This window comes from Vipera ursinii (assembly GCF_947247035.1).
Source record: "Vipera ursinii genome assembly, chromosome: 16".
NCBI classification, from domain to species: domain Eukaryota; kingdom Metazoa; phylum Chordata; class Lepidosauria; order Squamata; family Viperidae; genus Vipera; species Vipera ursinii.
Genome location: NC_139529.1, coordinates 7179234 through 7203235, shown reverse-complemented (window position 1 = coordinate 7203235; position 24002 = coordinate 7179234). Strand labels below are relative to the sequence as shown.

Here is a 24002-nt window from a genome sequence, read left to right as displayed (position 1 = left end):
AGAAATATCTCTTCAAAAAAAAAAAGAAGAAGGGAGAGAAAAAGAGAGAGAGAGAAAGCTATGAAAGAGATACAGTCTAAAACGAACATAAATCTATCACCTCGCCAGAAGTAACCCTTATTTGAGAGTTTTAAAAAAACAAACAGATTATATCTCGGCAAAATAGCCTCCTGTTGAAATCTGCTGTTTTAAATTCTACCACAATGCCTGGGGGGAAAAAAAGGCCTTTGCAGCTCCAGATAAAATAAATGGGAATTTTTAGGAAAGGAAGTGTGAGCTTTGAGGCCAACCCCCCCCCCGCATAAAAGCGTTGTGCAAACCACAAGCATACACAAAACATCCATAAAATAGGATTTCCCTAATGCTATCACAGAGCTCTCTCCAAAAATGAAGTGACTCTCTTCTTTTGGAAAAAAAACTAACAATCCTGAATGGCATATCCAGAGAGGAAATGTCATAAAAATTGATCCTACTCAAAGAGCTTAATCTTCTTGAAGGTTATAGGGACGTTGTCGTGAAATGGTGTGTTTCGGTGCAAAGGAGAACAGAACACAGTAACAGAGTTGGAAGGGACCTTGGAGGTCTTCTAGTCCAACCCCCTTGTTCTGGCAGGAAATCCTATACCATTTCAGACAAACCCTTCTTAAAAATCTCCAGGGTTGGAGCACCCACAACTTCTGGAAGCAGGTAGTTCCACTGGTTAATTGTCCTCACTCACTGTCAATGTTGGAAACACTGCCTTCCACAAAGGAACACCAGATATTCATGGCTGACCCATCATTTGAACAGCAAAACGTTATCGCCTTTCTCCTTCGTCAATATTATGAGGTCAGTAATAAGAGTTTCAAGCTTTTGCATGTAGATTTCCTTCGCCCATCTATTAAAATTGACTTTGGGGATGAATTACATTCTCTTTAGGTTCTTCCAAAAATCCTTTCTCCTACCCATGGCTTTACTTGGTTTAATTGCTCTTGCTTCGGCAAGTATATGGTGCGTGCAGACCGACAGCTGTCAGCACCAATCACAGCCCGGCTTTGAAGAGGTGAGGTGGGGCAATGTGTGTCCCTAAATGGCTTATCCGTCACCTGACATCTCTAAAAATAGCTGCAGTGTATATCCCATATGTATATTGCATTTAAGGACACACAGACCTATACACACATATATACCCACCAAAATACATAGAGATATACACCAGTCTATAGACAGAAATGCTAGATCAATTACATACATATATATCTGTCTACAGCATGTTGATAACATGACATGTGTCCATTGATGGTCGATTTGTGAGTGCCAGGCCCCCAGCATTTTTGGGCTACGTTGGTCGTGGGTTTCCCAGGTCAAACTATGATTAAGTCTGTCCATATGTCTCCCTATAGAATTCCAGGAAGCCTGAGGGCATTCTGATGAACTGGCCACCAACAGACACATAGACATAAATAACATCTACACACTGTGCAAAAGAGGCATTCAAGAAACCAAAAAGGGAACAAAAAGACCAAACCATCTCCCCACCAGCAATCAACACCCGGATGAGCAAAGATGAACACCAAAATTAACATCAGACCACCCATCAAATAATAATACCCCAATCAAGGAACTGCCAAACAAGCTGACTGTAAACAGACCAACCAAATGACCTCCAAAACCATTCACACGAACGCTGACAGGGAGATATCAACGGAGAGCAAGCCCTGCTCCCTACTAACTCTGAAGATGTTACCTAGTTGGGTCATAAAACGTCTGCAAAGAAACCACCCAGCTCAGAGAGCACCAAGGACCCCCCCTCACGTCAGCCCTGAGCTACAAACATTCTCCTTTATCAGTACAATAGCAACATCACATCTTTGCAGGTCAACATTTACACCATTCTGTAACAGGGAAGAAAAAATAAACTTTTGAGCCGGGCAAGATTGATGGATGCAACCAACTCTAGCTAACCCTTCTCCCTCTCTCCTTTCCCCCCCTCCTCTCCCTCCCTTTATAGGCTGACCTTCTCTGTATGTCCTTGTTATTGAGCACCCTTTATTCACAAAGACGTTGTCCTGTTTCTGCAAAGGTCTTCTGCTTCACACCAGGACTCATCCGGGTATATTTTAGTCCACCTTTAGCTTTTGACAAGCATTGCATTTACCTTCCGAAGGCCAAAAACCAGATGGGAAGCATCGTTGCCTTAAGCTTTTCTATCGGGGGGGGGGGAAGCCCCATCTAATGTTTGCTTATCATAATATTCATGGAAATAAAAGCCAGCCACGGGAACACAGCGGATAATGTACTTTGGATAACCTCTGGTTTTGGGAGGGGGGGGTGGAGAGAAGAAAACTCGGCCGTTGGCTTTTCAATCCCCATCAAAGAGGAGTTTAAGGCAGGAGTCGCTTCTCACTGGGGCTGTCATTAATCACCGCTTTCTTCGACTGAGTGCGTATTAATTTCTGTCATCCCAAACACCGGTTGGCATTGTTGCGATGGCACTCAGTCCTCATTCAGCGCGGTTACCCATTTCCCCGACGCTGAACAGAAAACAGGGCGATCAGCGCCGATCTCCGTGTTAGAGGGCCCTGGGTCTCCGGAGGTGCTGACACCAATTAAGTGGCTCAGACAAGAAAGCAGAATGGGCAAACAAAGGGGGAGGAGGAGGAAAAAAAAGATGCGTCCGATGTAACACGAGCTCAACACGGATCCTTGGCACGATGCCACTTTTTAAAGCCTTGGCATTCACCTCGGATCGCTGCCGACAAGCTTTGGAAGCCCACAACGCTTTCCATCCTAGCTAATTTCTGGAGAGCGGCAAGAATGAGGTTTGGAGGGATGGAAGAGGAGGATGTGATGACGCCCAGGGATTGAGCTTTTCATTCAGCCTATCAACTCCGGCAAAGTCCGACAGAGAGAAATGCGCCGACAAAACAGAATATTCGCGAGCTCGGGGTTGAACTGTGGGGTCCTTGGTGCTCTCTGAGCTTGGTGGTTTTCATGGGGATGTTTCAGGACCCAGCTAGGGAACATCATCAGTGCCAGAAGGGAATGGGGTTTGTGGAGAGAAGGAGGAAGAGGAGGACTGTGGGGTCCATGGTGCTCTCTGAGCTTCGTGGTTTTCAGGGAGATGTTTCATGACCCAACTAGGGAACATCATCAGCATGAAGGACTCCATGGTTCAGTCCCGAGCTATAAATATTCTTTTCAAATGTCATTAGCGCTACAAAGGAGTGGGGTCTGGTTGCTCTCTGCGCTTGCTTGTTTTCTTGCAGACGTTTCATGACCCAACTAAGTAACGTCATCAGGGCCAAAATGTATGCGCCCACCCCCCCAGAACTCATTCAGAAAGCAAAAGAAGCTTCATTTTTTGAAGTGCTCATTCTCTCCTTCTAGCGGGTGTACCTAGGGTCATGAAATTTTCACGCACATGGGCTTTATATATTAAATATATTAAATTGGGATGGCCACCCATCCCGAGGAGCTGAATTCTTAGCCATTTTGCAACATCCTTTCCAGGGAGCTTCGCAGGCCAAGCCATGATTAAGCCCAGGGGAGCCATTTTGAATCCGCATCCCCCCTCCCCCCAAACCACACACACTCTGAAGTATACAAAATTGTTTGCCTGTTACTAAACAGCAAGCAAAAAATTCGTCCAAATTCTTCAGCAAAACTGATTTCCCCCCCCTTTGTGATTCTTTTTCCCTTTCCTTCCCCCCTCCCCTTCTTCTCCCCAAGACCGCTTTAGATCTAATCAGTCTTCTTGTTTCAGACGTTTACATCTGCTTTTAAGTTTTTATGGTTGACTTTTGGCAGGCAGCAAAGTGGACCTGTCGATTTGGCTGCAAAATAACGCAAGGTTTGTTATGAATTAAATATTAGAAGCCTTAACGCAATGGCCAATAAGAATTATTTGCCTTATTAAAGCAGCAGAAGACGCTGATTAAATTTTCATTGCATTGCAGTCTTTTCCCCATTTCTGCTTTCCATTCATCATTCTAATGTATGAAAGGCGAGCAGAATAATGGCGGGGTGACTTAATTTCTGGAATGCAAATATGGCCCGGGAAACGCCATAAACAGCCTCCCTCCCAAAAAAACATTAAACAGTCAGTTCTAATTAAGTGAATACTAACTAAGTAAATATTCTCTTAAAGGGGGGGGGAATATAACTCAAAAGTGTCAAGAATTGCAGCAGAGAAAGCGATGAGGAAAACATGCCTCAACCAATAAATAAATAAAAGATTGCCTGCTTTCTCAACAGGGAAGGGTTGGGGGTGGGGGGTTAGCTCTGTTTTTGGAAACACAGCTCTATGGAGTTGATGAGCCCATGACAAGAGATAGATGGAGAACCTGGCAGATTTTCACACCCTTGTAGCGTTGGGCCAACACATTCCTCACCGTGTTAAGGCTCCCTTCGGCAGTGCTGCGTTCTCCTCTTCCAACACAAGGGCTGAAAATCACGACAAACAGGGTTCATTTTGTCCTGATGCCCTCTGAGCTTGACGGTTTTCTTGCCGAAAACAAGAAAACAAGAGAGTTTTTTTGCAGAGAACAGGAAACCAACCAACCAAAAACAGTCTGGATAGTTTCATTATCCAAACTATTTTGGGTCACGGGACCGTTTTGCAAGGAAACAACCAAGCTAGGAGAGCACCAAGGGCTCCTCATTTCAACCCTGGGCTACAAATTATGCTCCTTTGCGTGTTGGCCATCTAGATGTGGCCTGTCGTTCTCTGGTTATTTTTATTTATTCATTTGTAAAAAAAAAAAAGGGGGGGCGGATGTTTAGATACACAAGAAATACTCTCCCAGATAAGGGTGAGCAGTTGCGTGAACTCTGAGACTGCAGGACAACAGAGCTGTAATCCTTGAAACAGTGACGCTTCTCTGCAGACCCCCAACTCCAATAAGCGATCCTTAAACAGGGGCCTCGAAAGGAGGGTCCGGTCCAAGCTGCCGTATGAAAGTAATACTTCCTGAAAATATGAATCGTCCTAAACTCCAGGCCATCTGCCTTGCAGCTAGCTAGCCACGAGTGTAGAGACCCATCAGCACACCTTTATCAGGGAAGATACCCCAGTCTACCCACCCACCTACCTCCTGGCTTGAAAATTGTCCGCTGCTCAACCTTTAATATGCTTCCGAAAGAAATCCAGTCTTTCTCCCAGAGGGAGGGGAAGAAAAAAAAATTCCCCTGTGATTACCTTGAAAACACTATCTTTCTCCCAGCCTCTGACCCTCTTTACACTAATTGCGAGCTGCTGCTTTCAATACGGTCCGTAAGGTGATCAATATTAGGACTGCACAGGCAGACTCTGCACGGTTAAACAATAGCAGATATTTCTCCAACCTGGAGAAGGAAACCGTTCAGGCTATCATTGCGTCGTGCTTATTAAGGAATTTCTTATTCTCTTAAGCCAGATAAAGACTCGGGGGGGGGGGGCTGTTGCTTCTAGTGTTAGAAACGTGCATATTAAAAAGAGGAGGAATTACATTTTGCATCTTCGGATGGAAAGGGTTGCGACGAAGAACGACGTCGGGGAAAGGAAGAGAAGGGAGGGAGGGAGGGGCAGAGAGACCTATCCTATGGTGACACCTTCTCCAGGATCTTTTTGTTTTGTTTTGTTTTTTGTATTATTCAAACTCCTCCGTTCTCGGGTACCTGGGATTGCAAAAATCTAGCAGGATGGGGCAGCTGAGCCAAAATACAAAGGAAGAGGAGCTTAGGGTCGTATTGAACGGCGCTGTGGGTTATAAATTATTATTTTTAGTGAGTCGAACAGCCAGTGAGATGTTTAGGCTGGATCTGGCAGTATTGTCCAGTTATGGAGTCCTTCCTAAAAAAAAAAAAAAAAAACCTGAGATGGGCAGGCAGATGTTGTTGGTTAAGAAAATGACAGGTCTTGTTGCAGGATGTAATCTGTTCCAAGTCATGCTGCCTTCTGCAATTGACCGATGGGGATTTTGTCAATGCCACGGTGTCCAAGTATTGTTACGGTGGTTCATCACACCCTTAGCCAGATGTTTAGGCCGGATTTGGTATTTTTGTTGACTAATTGAGGCCCTCTCAAGGACCTGGGATAGGCAGATGTTGTTTATGAATATTAACGGTCTCGTCACAGGATGTAAGCTGTTCCAAAGAAATCTGCCTTTGGCAGTTTATTGTTTGATGATGATTATAATCCACGGGGCCCAGTGTCAGACTGTTACGTTCATATATGGTAGGATTAGAGCCTTCTTCAGAGATGACAAGAAAAGAGAAACAGAAGATGTGAAGAATTCTTTAGCAGGAACTATTTATTAACTGCCTCCCCAACGCTCAAGCACAGCTGCATAATTTATTGAGGCTGAGATATTTATGTGGCCTTCCATTAAAGGTAAACATCCAGCAAAATTTGTATCCCACATACCCTAAGAGCTTCGGTGGCCCTGCTAATTTCTTATGTCTTAAAAAAAATAGATGATAAAATTCAAAAAAAATAAAAATAAAATAAATGCCAGTGAGAGGATGAGGGCTTTATCCCGTGACAAAATTAATGATGACAACCCATCATAAATGGCACTTCCCTGAGTAAGCATGTCATAAAAAAGGAGGAGAGGGGAAAATAAAATATTAAGACAGTTAAGCACGCAAGTGCATCTACTTTTTGAATCACAGGGAGGGGGAGAAATGCAGAAAGGGTAAAAGAGAGAGAGAAAAGGGGGAAGGAAGGAAGGAAGGAAGGAAGGAAGGAAGGAAGGAAGGAAGGAAGGAAGGAAGATTTTAAGATTTCACAATTAAGAGCTACCCAGCATAATCCAAGGTGTGTGTTAGAGAACACCAAATTTCACACAAGCTTAATTTGATGCATATTCTTGGTGCTGGCAAGTATTGTTGATCCTGTAAAATTTGATCGACTTCTCTGAAGCTACGAGAGGCCATCATTGATCAACTGGGTGGAGGACCCAGAAGGAGACGGCTGCCTTCTTCTCTTCCTCACCCAACATCCTGGACCGACTAGGATCTCTGATTCACTAGCCCCTCCCGAGCAGATTTCTCCCAGGGAATCGGAGGGAAAAAAAACCCAGCCAAGCAGTGTCACATGGCAACACGTCCCAAAGAGCCACCGATTGGCAGGGACTGGCGTGAATATTCATAAGGCCATTTCCAAGGTGGTCATCAGGTTTGCCAGGTTGAATTCCTCAACCCGCCCCTCCCTACTGGCATCGCTTTTAGGGAAACAAAATGAGAATTTGGGGGGGGGGCGGTGTTTCTTGCAAAAGCATTAGGAAAGGACTCAAAATTTAGCACCCAACGTTTCCGAGTGGGGTCGTTCTGGTGATCGGGTGAATGAGAGATCTAGAAACTTCAGGCTAGGGAGTAAAAAAACAAAACAAAACCCTTCTAGGTGAAGGAGGGAGATAATATCAGCTCTGACACCCCCCCTCCCCCCAAAAAACGAGCCCCAAATTTAGCTTCAAGGAGGCTTTATTTTTACAGTCGTTCTCGAGCTTACAATCACGTCACCGTTGGAAGTTATAGTGGCGCTGGAAAACAAAAGGGGACTTCTGACCGTTTTTCCCACACTTGGGACTGCTGCTGCTGCTGCAGCATCCCTGCAGTCACATGATCACAATTTGGACGGCTTGGTGTCCTGGGGTCACGTGATTTTTTTCCCCCTTCGCGACCTTCTGAGCAGCAAAGACAATGAGGAAAGCCAGACTCACACAGCAATCGCGTTGTTAATTGAACCATTGCAACCATTGAGATTGCACGTTCAACGTTTGGCCGAAGAAAGACACCGGCCTCGGAGCTGGGCAGGTGCCCCGGGACTTTGCTCGAAATCCAGCTCTCTTTTGTCAATTTAAAAACAAAACAAAACAACCCTGTTGAATTAGGAGTCCTGCTTAAAAGCCCAGAAGCTCCTCTCTCGGTCTCCGAGAGGCTTGGCGAGTTTAAGCCGGCAGATTTTTCAAACGGCAGGCCAGACCCGGAGCATGTCTGAACCCCTCCGATCTAATCAATCCTCCGCTTTTTTGCACTGGAAAGAGCCCTTGGCTGACGCCTGCCTGAAGATAACTGTTTTACCACCTCTGTCATGCCTAATTAACAAGTCAGATGTACAATTTAGAAATTTTGCAATTAACCTGCTAAAATATTGCTGGAGGATGCTAATTGTTATGCCAGTTGCCATAAAGGCTCATTTGCATAACTTATGTGCGAAAAACAATTACCAGCCGCGGTTGCAAGAACGGCGAGGATGCGGTCCACAAACCGCTCCCAGCTACGGATGAGAAGGCCACAAAAAACACTTTGAGCGCGGCCCACCCCAAAAGAGAGAGAGAGAGAGAGAGAGAAACAGAGAGGTTTCCCCTCCTTATTGTACCCTCTTCCACAGCATCTGTTTTGCAAAGCAATATTCATCAGAAAATCCCCAAATCAACAATTAGAAGCATATGTAGTCCCGGCGATTACGGCTTCTTTCTCTTCCCACTGAAAAAGTCCCTCCTTTCTCATCCAGCACAAATCCCGCCGCCGAAGCCTGCCGCGAGAGCTCAGCTCCGCCAGGCCCTCGCCGGAGGTTACGACCAACTACGATGCTAATCTCGATATAGTTCTCTCCAGGAAGGAGTAGATTCCACGGACGGGTTTACAGGAAGGAAAGCGTCTGAAGCGTAGTTGTGGTTCTTTTTAAGTAGGACGGGCGGTTGAAGCCTGGAGCTCTCCCGGTGGACCATCCGCTTGATCCGAGTTGTTCAGGAGGAGGAGGAGCAAAGTCCCAGGAACAATCTTTCCCTCTTTGTATTTCCACCTTTCGCCAATGGTTGGAAGGCCGCCATCTTCATGGGTTTCCAGCTAGGGAGCCCGCAGCTTTGACCTACAGAGACCCACTGAGTTGACATCCCAAAGTGACGTCCATTTGATCCATCTCCAGCCCACTTTTCATTGCCTCTGTTTTTCTCCCATCGGCCCAGACATTTTACTCTAACCGAGGAAGAGGAGGAGGAGGAGATATTAGCGATGGTGGTTGTATAGCCAGAGTGACGGAATTCTTAGGGGTGAGCTATTTAGTATCAGCAACAGCTGGGGTGCAAACTAGTTTCAAGGCATCCAAGGTTTCTCCGCGCAAGTTTCGGGGACAGTTTTGACAGGGCGTGGGAACCATCCCGGGGGAAATACAGAAGTGCATAAAGGCAACCGGGACACTTTGAGCCAGTCCCTCTTTCTCAGCCTGAAAAGGGGGCACAACGCTCCCCAAAAATCTGAGCAAGAAAACGTCATGGGCTTGTTCAGGCAGGAGACAAGATTAACCCAGCAGATCTCCAAAAAAAAAAAAAAGATAAGCAGCATCCGTTGCGATTAGGATAGTCTTCGAGACCATCGGCGTGCTCCAGAACACATTCCAAAAGAAAGACAGTGACAAGCAATTTCCATGTTGTTGTTTTTTTGCCAAGCGGAATTGCGCGGATGTGTCCACCAACTTGCCAGCAGTCAAGAGTGACAAAGGTTTTTCTCTCTCTCCGCTTCAACCCAGAAGCCAGTTCTTCGTATTCAGACAGGCTAAAATGAACTGCTGGCCATCCAGGGTTGAAAAAGAGAATTTTTAAATCCTCGCCCTCCAGATGCCACCGCCCTTCCTACCAGCCCCAGCAACCTGAAACCTGGACGATGGGAATTACAGTCCCCCCCCCCAATGGCTGACAAGCACAGGTCCCTCGCTACTCGGAAAGCTACCATCCAAGAGAAAGGCGCACGCCCACTCAGAGAGACAACTAAAATACTCAGCAGGTCAGTGACAACACGGCCAATTGTCAGACAGGCGACACCACTACAAATGACAAGTACAAGACTAAGCCAGCTATCTTGCTTCCCCTTCGTCTGCGACAGAAAAAAAAAAACCTGTTTGTCTGCAGATGTTCAGCGCAAAGGAGATTCTCCAGCAGTTTTCTGGCCAAAAAAAAAAAAATTTCAACCAAAGATGCTCCTGAAAAAGCACAGAAAGAATGCTAGGCTCTTGGTCTCATCCTGTTTTTGAACAAAATATTAAGGCAGAAATGTAATTTATATCTGTAATGCGAAGGCAGAAATCTAGTTTATCAAGGATACAGTAGTATACAGTAGTACATACAATTCATTGGCTGCTATTTTGTGGTTCAGCCTTAATGTAGATGGCCTCTTTGACCCCTGCCCAGACCAGTGAGGGGGAGGGAGATACGGCACCACCTACCTCCTGTTTACAACTCAATCCTTTCAGCAGTTCCAAAAAGGTGCTACAACCATTTGCATTCTGATGCAGGTGACCCTGGGGGCACAGATAAACCTCCAAGGAGCCTCAACGACTCTCAGGAAGAGCGCTAACAAGCAGAGGACTGCAAGGAATATAAATCCTTCCATCCTCCACCATTCAGTCAGAACGGATCGGATGAGAAGCGAAACGTCTTCAAGGAAAAACAAGGAACTCCGGCAGCTTTTTGAAAAAGCACCTTTGGGACCGACCCTAACCCGGATGACCGAGAATCTCCGTAGACATTCAGTTTGCCTACCAGTTAAGGCACCAGGCTAGGAAGCAGGAGGCCGTGAGTTCAAGTCCCGCCTTAGCCATGAAAGCCGGCTGAGTGACTTTAGGCGACTCACCAGGAGATGGTGAGTTATAGTTCTGTCTCGGGCGAGAATTCCAGCTGGGTGATTTTGGGGCCAGTCCCTCTCGCTCTCAGCCCAACCCACCTCACAGGGCTGTTGTTGTTGTTGTTGTGGGGAAAACAGGAAGAGAAAGGCCAACTTTGAGTTATCTATAAAAATAATAAAGGCAGGATACAAATCAATAATAAAAAAAACTAAAACAATACTACCCTTTTTAAAGAGGGTGAGGCTTAGAATTCTACCCTCTCCCCAGCTGAACCTTCCTCCCCCACCCCACCCCACCCCGCCGCCTCCTTACCCAAAATGTTTATAGGAGACAATTGAAAAGTTACCTAACAATCAGGGTGATTAAACAGCTGCTGTTATGATAATCAACCCGTAAAAAAAAATTGATTGTCTTAGCCCTAGCAACTACAATATTATTAGGCTCTCCAGATTCTGAAAGGAAGACGTATTTCCTTTATTGAACACTCTCGCCCATCAATCCTGGTAAACTGAAATTAGTCCGTGTAATACACTGACACCCCAGAATTTATGCATATGCAGCCTATCATTTCATTTTCAGCCCTTCGATTCTTGGAGTAAGCCACAGCCAAAAGGTCAAGAACCAGCCAGTCGATACCTTCCCCAGGAGCCTATTGATAACATGTCAGGGATCAAACACGTGGGAAGCCGGTAAGAACTAATTCCCAACAAATTCCCTTTCTCTAACCCAGGATGAAATATAGGCCGGCCCAAGGCTGGCGCCCCACAAGTCAGCTTTGGGGTTTTTCTGAGCTTGGCTTGGCCCAAAGAGACTCAGCTGGCTTTCACGGCCAAGGCGGGACTAGAACTCCCAGTCTCCCGGTGGTTGGCCCAAAGTCACCCAGCTGGCTTTCACGCTCAAGGCGGGACTGAATTTTGATCCCAGGGCGATGGGGAGGGTGCAACAGTCGCAAGCATGAAAAACGGTCGGAAGTTGCTTTTTTCCAGCGCGCTTGCAATACAGTTTTTCATATATATATAAAAATACGCAGATGGTTAAACGGTCCACGTATAAACATCTCAGTAACGTCAAGACATACTAACGCATTGCATACAAGTACTGGAAAGCTATTTTGTGGGCATTGGAAAAGCTGCTTGAAACAGATCTACGAAATCTTTGGTATCGCGCTATTTTTCAGGCAAGCTATGCCCTCCCAGACTGGCTCGGTCGGATCCTGTTCCCTCCCAGCTTGCACTTGGCAGCCCCTCAAAACCAAAACCAAGCACCGTTTTATTTTGCAGGAAGTTGAACAAAGTCGTCGTCCTTGTTTTTAATTGTGCGTGGCCCTCCAAAGGAGGCAAGCCAGAGCTCCAAATTACGATCAGAGTGGGAAAAAAGAAAAAAAGTTCTTCTCCAAAAGCGGCCCCTGGCTGTACATCACCTGGAGCGGTTCTGATGAAAAAGAAATAAAATGTCTCAAATTAATGCTCGCAGCCACCAAGTTTCAAAACATCGTCCTTGGCCCAGACGAGGGGGGGGGAAGAAAAAAAAAAAGCAAAGGGCCTTTCTTTCCGCGATGGCAAGTTAAAACATCATTTTTATTGCTGATCACTCCTTGGGCAAAGCAAGGTGTACGTAACGACTTGGCCGACGTCATTAAACTCAAGGACCAGAAAGCATAACCAGAAATATATCCTTATTCAATTTACGGGGCACATCCTCACTGGAAAGGCAACTCGGAAGCCTTTCACAAATGGGGCGGAACTAGAAGTAAAGCATCAGGCTGAATTGAATTAAAAATTAAATTAAATGAAGGAGGCATTCACCAATGGGGTAGAACCTGAATTAAAAGATTTCCCCAATTCCTGACAGGTCCCTCAAGTCAAGTGCATTGTTGCCATCACCAGACGTATAAACCAAGCTTTTCTCTCTGTGTGCATTTGATTCATAGCATGCACCCCAGACTAAGAGAAGTACAACATACTGTCTGAATGTTTGTGTGTATGTGTCTGCCTGCTTCTCTCTCCCTCCCTATCTATCTATCTATCTATCTATCTATCTATCTATCTATCTATCTATCTATCTATCTATCTATGCAGTTAAGTGAATCACGGCCGTTGTTACCTTAATAAGACGATTATTGTGTGAATCCAGCTTCCCCCTTGACTTTGCTTCTCAGAAGGGCGCAAAAGGGGATCACATGACCCCGGGGTGCCGCAACCGTCATAAAGACATGCCAGTTGCCAAGCCATCCAAATTGTGATCATGTGACCACAGGGATGCTGCAGCAGCAGCAGTCGCAAGTGTGAAAAACAGTCATAAGTCACTTTTTTTCAGCGAACAGACACTAAATGAGTAGTTGTAAGTCGAGAACAACCTGTAAAAATAAAGCCTTCTTCAAGCTGAATTTTGGCCTCATTATTTTATTTTTTATTTTTTTGGGGGGGGGGGCAGCAGAGGTGATATTATCTCCCGCCTTCACCTAGTTTTTTTTCTGACTCCCCAGTCTATAACACGCAAGCCCCAAGTTTCAAGATGTCTCATTCACACGATCACCAGCACAACCCCACTCAAGAAAGGATGGCTGGTGCTCCATCTGCCCAAGTTGGATAGTCACATCTCAAATAATAATAATAATAATAATAATAATAATAATAATAATAATAATCAATTTCCTTGAGAGAGAATAAAAGGGACAAAATGGCTTGAGACATCAATGCTAAAATATGCCCAGTCAAAGTTGCTCTCCTGGACCTCTCCGTGGTGCTGAATTTATTTACCCCACGTGGCTTCTTAGGAAAAATGGCTAGCCTGGAATGGCTCCACACACATCAGGTCCAGCCCAGTTCTTTAGACAGCTGGATTTGTTGAACAAGCAATAATGGTCCAGCAAATCCGCCCGCAAATGAACAAATCGCATCAGCTGGACATCAAAGAAGAACCGCCAGGGGTGTTGAGCCAAGTAAAATCCTTGAGTTAGGCCCGGCAAAGACCAGGAGTTTTTTCCATGGGAAAACATGTTTCTTACACTCAAATTCTATTTTTCAGTGCTGTGTGCTAAATGTTTGAATCTCCAGGGTAAAACAGTGACCTTCCGTGAGCTTTCACTAGAACTGAGCATTCTTACACGCGCTCACTCTGGTACTTCACCAGAAAGAGCGAGATATAGAATACAGAATAAGAGAATTGGAAGGGACCTTGGAGGTCTTCTAGTCCAACCCCTTGCTTGAGCAGGAGATCCTATACCATTCTGGACAAATGGCTGTCTTCTTGAAAACCTCCGGTGATGGTATAATTTTCACAGGGATCATGAAAATCAAACTTTATTTCAGTTGTATCTGTACCCCCCCACACACACAAACCTTACCACCCTTTAAAATATACATTCACAGCCAGTAGATTATGGAGAGTCTCCTAGGATTTCATGGATCGACCTAACACCACGCACAGAAAGCAAGTCAGCCGCATAATAGAAACAAATTTACTTCCCAGGACAGATCCGCTACACAGTGCATACGCAAGTTCCAAAACTGGTCTAAAACCCCAAAGAGATTGGACAATCATTTGTCTGAAATGGTATCGGGTTTTCTGCCTGAGCAGGGGGTTGGACTAGAAGACCTCCGAGGTCCCTTCCAACTCTGTTCATTCTGTTCTATCCTAAATCCCAGAAGGCATGCCTCTAAAGCAGAAAGGGAATCTTCCAGCTCTTATGAAAAGTGTATTAGAGCCCAAATGCTGACATGAGTTTCAGGGCACACTGTCTTCGTGGTTTTACGAGACAGCTGTGAATGAGAAGTTTCCAACTACTAACCCCCCCCACCAGAGGTTGTGGGTGGGCTCCCATCACTGGAAGCTTTTTAAGAGGAGGCTGGACACCCACTTCTCTGGAATGACGTAGGGTCTCCTGCTTGAGCAGGGGGTCAGACTAGAAGACCTTCAAGATCCCTTCCAGCTCTATTCCGATTGATTTTGCCTAGGTCCGGCTTCAGGTGGGATGCTCTGGGTGAAAAGGATGGGGGTTGGGTGAGGGGGGGGGGGGAAAACACGCCATTCCCTCCGTGACGACGTCTTGCCTGCTCTCTCCGCCTGCTGCCAAAGGAACACAAAGGGATCATTTGCCTCCACCGCCTCCCATTAGATCAATTAATATTCAGAAGAAGTCTCCAACATGAAGTTTAAATAATCATAAAAGGCAAAAAGATGAGGGTGAGGAAAAGAAAGGAGAGGAGAGGAGCCGCACGGATGTTCCAGAAGCTTCTCTAGACCTTTCAATCAATTTTATTTATATGCAAAACCAAGAGAAAACTGGGTTGGGGGGGGGGAGGAGAGAGAAAAATGCAGATATATACAAAGCTCCTCCTGATGGTAACACTCTCAATTTAGTGACAGGCAAATGGCTTCCTGCTGCCACTTAATCTCATTTCTTGCATAATGCCCTCTAATTAGCATATCAAAGTGAATTAATACTTCTAGGGCATTAGCGGTGGGGGGGGGAAATCTGCTCTAGGCTTCACAATAGCAGTTAAGCAACAGCCAAGAAACCATTCTCCCCCCCTACTCCAAATAAATATACATATATATATATATATATATATATATATATATATATATATATATATACACACATATACATACATACATACATACACACACATACATACACACACCCCAAACCACTTTGCATTGCAAAACTGTCCCATTTATTTATCCCCTCTCCCTCTAAACACTTTTACCGCACACTGTTTTACTACTTTTCACCAAACAAAATGATAATTGCCCAAAGTTAGTAGCATCTGTAAAGGCCCGTGCAGAATCTTAATTTGGGAGAAAAGGAAAAAAAAAATCCAGGCAGAATACGTTCTGCGAGGTGGCCCAGCTCAGAATCAAAGCAGCAGGGTTGCTCAATGTCTTCTTTAAAAAAAAAAAGAGAAATAAAATGAAGGGGGAAAGAGCTATTGAATGCTTTTATGTACTGCTCTCTCTCTCTCCTTCTCTCTCTCTCTTTCTCCTTCTCTCTCTCTCTCTCTCACAGACACACACAAGACCCTCCCCCGACAAACTCCCCAAGGCCGAGGGCTGTAAGCACCTGCTGGATCAAGATTGACAGTATGAAAGAAGGACCGCCCACATTTGGTGGAGGCGGACAAAAGTTGACAGTGGATGTTCCTGGCCGGTAGGGAATCTACCCAGCTACTCAAAGTGATCCAGATATCTCTACATGTAACGCTCTCTAGTAACGCTCTCTACATGGGGCTGCCCTTGAGGACCACTCGGAGGCTTCAACTGGTGCAGAATGCGGCCGCGCGAGTTGTGATGGGGGCTCCCCGATACTCCCATGTAACACCTCTACTCCGCGAGCTGCATTGGCTTCCGGTTGCCCTCCGGGTGAGATTCAAGGTGCTGGTGATGACCTATAAAGCCCTAAATGGCATGGGTCCGGATTATCTGAGGGAGCATCTGCTGCCGGCATCCACTTCCCATCGTCCTGTGCGCTCCCACAGGGAGGGCCTTCTCAGGGTGCCGCCGGCAAAGGATTGCCAGAGGACGACACCCAGGGGGAGGGCCTTCTCTGTGGGCGCGCCTGCCCTTTGGAACCAGTTACCCGTAGAGCTCAGGACTGCCCCAGATTTTCGTTCGTTCCTGAAGACCTGGCTCTTTGAGCTTTCCGGCCAGGACTGAGAACTTTTAATTTTTAACCTATTGCAATTGGGTTTTTAATCAGAGTTTAGGGTTTTAGATTTTAATTAAGGATAATTTAATTTATTTTAATTTGTTATTAACTTTTGTATTGTTATATTTTTTTATTCGCCTTGTGAACCGCCCTGGGTCCTACGGGGGAAGGGCGGTATATAAGTTTAAATAATAATAATAATAATAATATCTCTGCTCTGCATCAAACATAGCCAACTCTGCTCCTTGTAAGCCAAGATCGGCGCAAGAATGCAGATGGATATTAACAGGGGTTAGATAGATTTGAGACTTGTGCTACTGGCAGCATAAAATGGGCATGAACCAAAACTTGTGTACCTAGAATAAGTACTGCAGGAGTCAACGCTGACTCCAAAGCACAAAGGAACCCACTAAACACACACACACACACACACACATATGTATATTCCATGTGTCTGCACGATAGACCAGCAAATACCAGTTTAGTGTAGTGGTGAAGCACCAAGCCAGAAAGTGAGAGGCGGTGACTTCTAGTTCTGCCTTAGCCATGAAAGCCACCTGGATGACTTTAGACTTTAGGCCGACCACCAGGGATACAAAGGTCCGATCAGAGAAACCTAGAAACGTGACAAAAGGTCAGCCTGGCCAGGTTTAAAGAGGGAAGGGCCAAAGGGAGCATGGAGCAAGTTTAGCCTGAAGTAGGCCGGGATCCTGAACGCTGAATGGCATCAAACCTGAGAAGGCGGCTTGAGTAGCTGAGGGGGGAGGGGGGAGAGAGAGAATCCATGCCCACATCCATCTTCTTTTGTCAATTCACAGAGACAACCCCATCTAGGCAGGTCCACAAGGGAGGGAAACCAGGAAGCAACCATGAGTGTCCAAATTTACATCGTCTCTGCTTCTTCTCAAGCATTCGGCTAGCCCTCGTTGCCCAGGCTCCAAAACCAAACTAACAATAGACGAATAACCCACAAGGATGGGTTTTGCAGGTTGTCATGCAAAGTCCTTTTGGAAGTCACAGGTTGCATCCCTAACTAATTTTGTCCTTTGCAAAAAAAAAAAAAACAACAACAACACAACACAACAAACCCCACACCACCAGCCAGTGCTTCTTAACCTGCTCCTACGTGGTTTGAGCCGAGATCATATAACATTTGCGCCGCAGGTACAGACGCCTCTCTTGCTGAACGTGGTCAAAATGGAGTTGACAAATCTATTAAAATAAATAAATAAATAAAAACACGGCACGGCAAACCCTTCGCCCCAGATCTTCCTAACACCAAGCTTTAATTCATTCTTGATTAGATGCACTAGAAGGCCTGCCTTAGGACTCAGCGGCGCATAAATAAACCCAAGGGCAGCCCGTCGCCCCCCCGCTTTAATATATTTAAAAATATGCGAGGCTGTTCCCAAGCCGAGCAGCAAATTAAGCATCTTTCTTTAAATAATAATAATCGTAGAAAAGCAGAAGAGGAGAAGAAGAAGCAAGCAAGCAAGCATTGACAAGCAAGTCTGATTGCTTGCTTAGGATAGCGGGGATGGTGCTCTTCTTAATCAAATTGATGCTTATTTTGTATCTCCAGTGTAATCAAGGGCCTCTGGCAACACAACGGCGAGATCTTTGGCCGTCAAGAATGAGCAGCAGCAGCACACGAGAAGGTGAGCTGCAGGCACCCTTTGTGTACCGAGCACACACAACCACACGCCAGGATGGCGTTCACCTATCATTTGCTACGGTGGCGGCGTTCCTGAAACCTAATACGGCTCCCAGCCTCACTAACCACGGTGCCTCCAGGGGCAAATGCAATAAAATAAGACACCTTCAAACTTCTTTCAAAGGAGCCGATGAGGCTTCAGACCTTTGAGAGAGAGAGAAGAGAGAGAGAGAGAGAGAGAGAGAGAGAGAGAGAGAGAGAGAGAGAGAGAGAGAGAGAGAGAAGAGCAACAATTTGGAAAGTGCAAAATATTGACTTTCCCCCCCCCCACCCTCTCTCTCATCAGGGCACAGAGAGAAAAAGACCCGGGATTCTATGCCTAAATTCAGACGGAATATTATTATTATTTTTCTTTCTGTGAGGATTTAGCAGAATAGAATCTCGAGACTTGGGATATCTCAAAGCCCAAAGCACCAAATCTTGCTTCGACGCGTCCGCTCTTTAACCCGAGACACCAGAATGGTTACTATTCAAAACATACAGATGGACACAAAAAATAAATCTCTTTAAAACCAGCTGCACAATATGTCACAGTCTATTTACTTTTAAACAGAGCATTCCACCATCGGGTTTTGTTTAAAACAGGCAAGCTTCCAAAAGCCTCGTCTTTCTGTTGTTTTATTTTAATGCCAAAAAAAAAAAAAAAACCCTTTGCTTGCCAACAACTGGTGTCAGCCTTTAGCCGGCAATATACAGAAAACTTCTTAGGCGTTTTCTTCTTTCTCTTGTTCGCCTACAAAGATGCTATTTAAGTTTCCCTTCTTTGCAGAGAAGGAAAACAATTCGGAGTTTGGCTAGGTTTTGGGGCACGACGACGAGTTGGCGAAGAAGAATTTTAAGTTAGGGGCTTACAGCTGCAGGATCTGAATTGTCAGGAATAAGCTGAGGATTTCTATCCGGGAAGGATCCTGCGAAACAATTTATTTTATTTTATTTTATTTTTATACCGCCCTTCTCCCGAAGGACTCAGGGCGGTGTACAGGGCAATACAATAAAATACAATATATTAAAAATTAAAAAAAATATTAAATACAACGGCCCCAATTCAATAAATTAATACAATAGCGTTAAAATGCCCCTAAACCCATCAGACCAGGCCGGCTTGTTCAAATAAATATGTTTTTAGGTCATCCTGCGTTTTCTCAGCACAAGAAAATAGTTTGAGTAGAGAACAGGAACAAGGCAGATTTCACCCCCTTCCCCCCCCCGCCCGCCTACATCTGGAGGTGAACCCCACATGGGGCTGCTTAAATAAGAGAGCAAACGGTGAATAAGAGAATAACCGAGTTTGAAGGGGCCTCGGAGGTCTTCTAGTCCAACCCCGCCCACCCACCCCACCCCGATCAAGCGGAGAACCTACACCGTTTCAGACCAATGGCTGCACAGTCTCTTCTTAAAAGCCTCCAGAGGTGGATCACCCACAACCCCTGAGAGCGGAACAAAAAACTTAATTGCCCAGAACAAAAACTTAATTTTTCTTTTTTTAAAGCCTAGAAAGAGGATACAATTCCAGGCACCTTTTCCCTGGCTGCTTCTCCTCAAACCCGCCCACCCACCCCCCCTTCCTGTGGTACAGAAGTTCATTAATTTTTACGATCCTTCCAAGTCAGTCCCCCAGCTTCTAAAAGGCTACAACTCTGGCGAGGCATGATGTATATTATTAGGACTTTCCAGTGAATTAAAGCCATTTAGACTTTGCGCTGGCTGGCCTTTCAATTAGCGGTTTTGTTGTTGTTGTTGTTATTGGCAGCTGTCATCTCAGGTTCTTAAAGGAGACAATGCACAGCTTCAGCTGTGCGTTCAGAGGCACACCAAACTTGTGCAAAAAAGAAAAAAAAAAGAAAGAAACCACACTGGCCCAACACAAGAGTTTCCTGCTGGATTGCGAAGAAGCATTCCGGCAGGGTTAGAGCCCGTGAAACGGCACAGCCTTTTCAGTCTTGTTGTAAATGCGTGCCATTTCGGCTGGGCAAGAGACAGAATTTTAAAAAAAAAAACAAGCACAAAAAAAAAACCAGGAAAAACTCCTTAAAATGAGAAATACAACCCAAACTGGCAAAGTGGGTCTGGGGAATGTCACCGCGATCCAGCAAAGCACAAAGGAGAGCAATTTAAGAAGAGAAAATTCTAACTGTAAGATTTCAGGCACCAGAAAACAGCCCAAACCTATTATTATTATCATTATTATCATTATTATTATATTATTATTATTATTATTATTATTATTATTATTATTATTATTATTATTATTATTATTATTATTATTACAGAATAACCTTCCTCATTTCAACCGATGTTATTTGGAAAACATTTTAGCCCAACAAGCTAATTCGCAAGACAGAACAGCTCTTTCCTTTTTCCCTGCTAAGCTTCCAGGATTTAGGAAATGGAGGGGGAAAAAATAAACAAACGCCTCTATTAAAGGTAGAGCTCGGAAACTTAAAAAACATTGTCCTAGGCAAGGGGTTAAGGGCTGCAGATTAAAATTCTGGAGATTCCAATGAAGGGAACTTTTCTCCGCCTAACTGGAGAGCAGAGTTCTCAAACAGGCAAATACTCCATTTACAAAATACAGTATTTTGGCAGTCTAGATAATAGGGGCTCCATGCAAGCCCTAAGGCTTCCCAAACTAAACAGCACGTTTTGCAACTCAAAGCAGCTGTGGTATCAGATCCACCTCTGCCTAAATAAATAAATCTAAAATTACACTTACAGGCCCGAATTAGTTACCAACCCTCTTATTTCCAACAGTTACACACCCCTGTCTTCCCCTTCCTGTGCATGCAGTAAAAGTAGCCGCCATTATTTTATCAACAAATCTCAAAAACAGACCTTTTTCTTCCTCTGGCTTTATTTTCTTCTGGGGCGGGGGGGGGGGGGGGGCGCGGGGAGGAAGGTGATTGCACAGGATGCAATAGACTGCAATCACCAGAAGAAAGAAAGAAAGAAAGAAAGAAAGAAAGAAAGAAAGAAAGAAAGAAAGAAAGAAAGAAAGAAAGAAAGAAAGAAAGAAAGAAAGAAAGAAAGATTTAAAAACTGAGCAAGAGAAAGCAAAAGGGGAGATTTCTCCTGTTCATGCAGGAGGGCAGAGAGAAAGATGCAACTACAATCATGCAGTAGAAAGCATGCAAAATAATAATAATAATAATAACATTCTAACTAAAGGGCGCTTCACCCTTTATAAGGGCCACCCATTCAAATAAACCTGTAAACATATAAATATTTCAGAGAGGTGAGACACAGCTCCTTTCCCCCCCCACCCCCTTAGAATAGCAATACTCACATCATTCCCAAGCTTGTGGATCTGCTATTCTTCACCAGAGAAAAACATGCCAATATAATGTCTTGACTATTTCACGGGGGGTGGGGTGGTGGTGGGGGGAAAGCACAGCAAAAGCAAGCAATGTCTTCCTTCATGACCCCAACGGGGCGGTGGTGGAGTTTCGCTCGAGCTCCTTCTGGAAAGTTTCTCCTTGACTACTAAAAAGCACCGACGTGTCTCTAGGTTGGCACCCTTCCTTTCTGCCAAGCCAAGATTTAAACTGCTGGCAAAAAAGGAGAATTCATCAAGACAGGCCGAGTTAGCAGGGATGTGCCCAGTTGTGAAGGACTCGGAGGCCCTCGGATTGCCAGAAGAATAAGGAACAAGCAAAATAAGACAGTGGCATCAAATCGAAAAGGAGGAAGGCACACACCAGTGTCCAAAGCACCCTTCACGCCTTCAAGACCTTTTCCAGCAGGCTGTAAACCCACTTTGCAAAAATCCACTTTCAAGGGCCCCCCCCTCCCTCACGAAATGAGCCCAGGTCTTAATTCTCAGCAGCCGGAGAGACATCATCACCTGAGCAGAATCCAGACAGCAGGGAAACAGCATTCCCTAAAAACTAAACGTTTCTTTTCTTATTTCCCCAGCTCAAGAAAATAATAAAATAAAAAATGTGGAGATGGGCAGGGGACACCAGCGTGCAATTCCCACATTCTGCTTGGGCGCTTGCTTGCTTGCTGGCAGTAAATATATTACCAGGGCAGACTGGAGTTGGAGATACAGGATATTCCTTTTTAGCACTGGCGGAAACGCAGAGGGGAAACTTCACAGGATTTTCACTGGGTTGCTTTGAGTTCCAACAAGGATCCCTTTAGCTCAATCTCCCACCTTTTTCTTCGGATTTACCCTCTCTCCCCTTCTCCCCCCCCCGCAAGCAGAATCACGCCAAAATGCTACCGTAACTCTAGGCATGAGGTAATACGAAGATTACAAAAAGGTCCATTAACAGCACATAATGCACCATATTAGAAAACAGTTTATCAACTTCTCCGGGGGTTTGATTTAAAAGAAAGAAACGGGGGGGGGGGGAAACAACCCAGGTAAACTCTGCAGAAAAATGAATATAGTTTTGGCAATCGCAGGCGCTCCAGCAAAAACCGACACCAGCCCTGTATTGTGTTATTTTGGTTCTTCACTTAAATTTCACACATGCATGGATATGTACACCCGATGACTTTAGTCACGCCAGCCGAGACAATGCCAAAGAAACCTTGAGTTACACCCTGCTAGGAAGTCAACGTTTTTAAAAACACACAGGCAGCACACAAGTCCCGAGCAGTGTTGCTACTTTGCCCCTTAGAAGGAGCAACTTATAAGTTGATGAAAATAGAGCTTTAAAAGGAAGTTTACGGCAGGCAGCGCCTATGATTAAGAACCGTGTTCATCTCTTAACCTGGTCTGCATATAAAATCTTGCTTCCTTGGACCCCTGGCTTTATCAACCTTAGATTTTTCAGAGCAGAATTTTTCTTGCCTATCCTTATTTTGGGGGGGGAGATCAAAACAGCGGGGTGTGTGGAAGGCTCCCCCAGACAAGGAGATGGAACCACCTCTGATTCACCCCTTTATATATATTTATATATATATTTATATATTTATATATATAAATCCCGGGGTATTTTGTGCAGCCTCTAAAGCATTTCTGAAACAACCGGGACTTTTTCCCTAGAAAATCGGAAGCAGGAAGAGAGGGGGCAAGGCGGCTTTGCAGTGAGATGTTCTCGCCAGCAAGCATAACAATTAAAACACCAGAGGGGATCCAGCAAATTCCTAGCTCAGCCGCCCTCCGTAATTGTAATTAGCTCCCCTGTTACTTCAGAAGCGGCTAGGCAGATACAGAAAAAAGAAAGCCAGCTGAACTCCTGGTGCTTTCACCCTTTGAGAGAGAGACACAGGGAGGGGAATCTGCTGCCATTTTCACTGCCTTTTGCAACCGGCCTTGGCAAACGGGTTCCAAACAAAACCGAGCGAGCGAGCGAGCGAAACACCATCTTTCCAAGGCTTGTTTTCCACTAGCTCCGGGGGGGGGGGGGGGGACCTAAAGATCACAAACCGATGAGAACAGATCAAAGATGGCTGCGGCTCTGAACATAAGCTTCTCCCAGAGCTGAGGAAAGGAAGCCTGTGGGCCCTGTTTATCCAGAGAGGGAAGGGGTAATGGGGAGCGGGCGTGCGGGGGGGGGGGGAGAGAATGAGGGTACGAGAGCCGAGGGCCTGGATTGGTTTTATTTTGGTTTGTTTCCTGTTCTCCAAAGCTGGGTTGGTCTCCTACCTGTTTTCTCTTTGATTTCACACAGGACGCTGAACAAAGCAGGCTTCATTCTATGGCAATTGAGCGCGTGCTTTCTGCAAAAGAGAGAGAGAGAGAGAGAGAGAGGAAGGGAAAATAAACATCCAGGAAAAGGGAAGGCAAGATATATTAACCTGAGTGGAGGGGTGAAGAGGCCACCTTTCTGGTCCTAAGACTTTGTTTTTGTTTTTTAAGTACAAGCTTGGGGCCTCTCTTTTAAGCATCCTGCCGCATGCATGCCCCCTGGGAGCAGGGCCACTCTCTGCCCTTAAAAAGAGGCATTTGAAAGGGAGCTCCATTGTGGACGAAGGAAAGGAGGGAGTTCAAAGAGAAAGCCCCAAAGGTGAGAATCGAAGGGGTGCGTGGGACACGGGGAGGTCTTGGTCAAACAGTGGAGGCTACTAGGAACAACCGCCTAGAGGTTTGGGGTCTCTCAACTGTC

The 24002-nt window shown here is 45.3% G+C and overlaps 1 protein-coding gene across 8 annotated transcripts in view; it reads right to left on the bottom strand.

Moving 5' to 3' along the window:
- Positions 1-24002, bottom strand: part of PBX3 (PBX homeobox 3) — a 111775-nt gene that overhangs the window by 84253 nt on the left and 3520 nt on the right. For all 8 annotated transcript variants that reach the window (XM_083375155.1, XM_083375161.1, XM_083375160.1 and 5 more), the window contains one exon: positions 23543-23616. In XM_083375155.1, coding sequence (XP_083231281.1) covers positions 23543-23616 — 74 coding nt within the window. The remainder of the gene's footprint in view (positions 1-23542; positions 23617-24002) is intronic.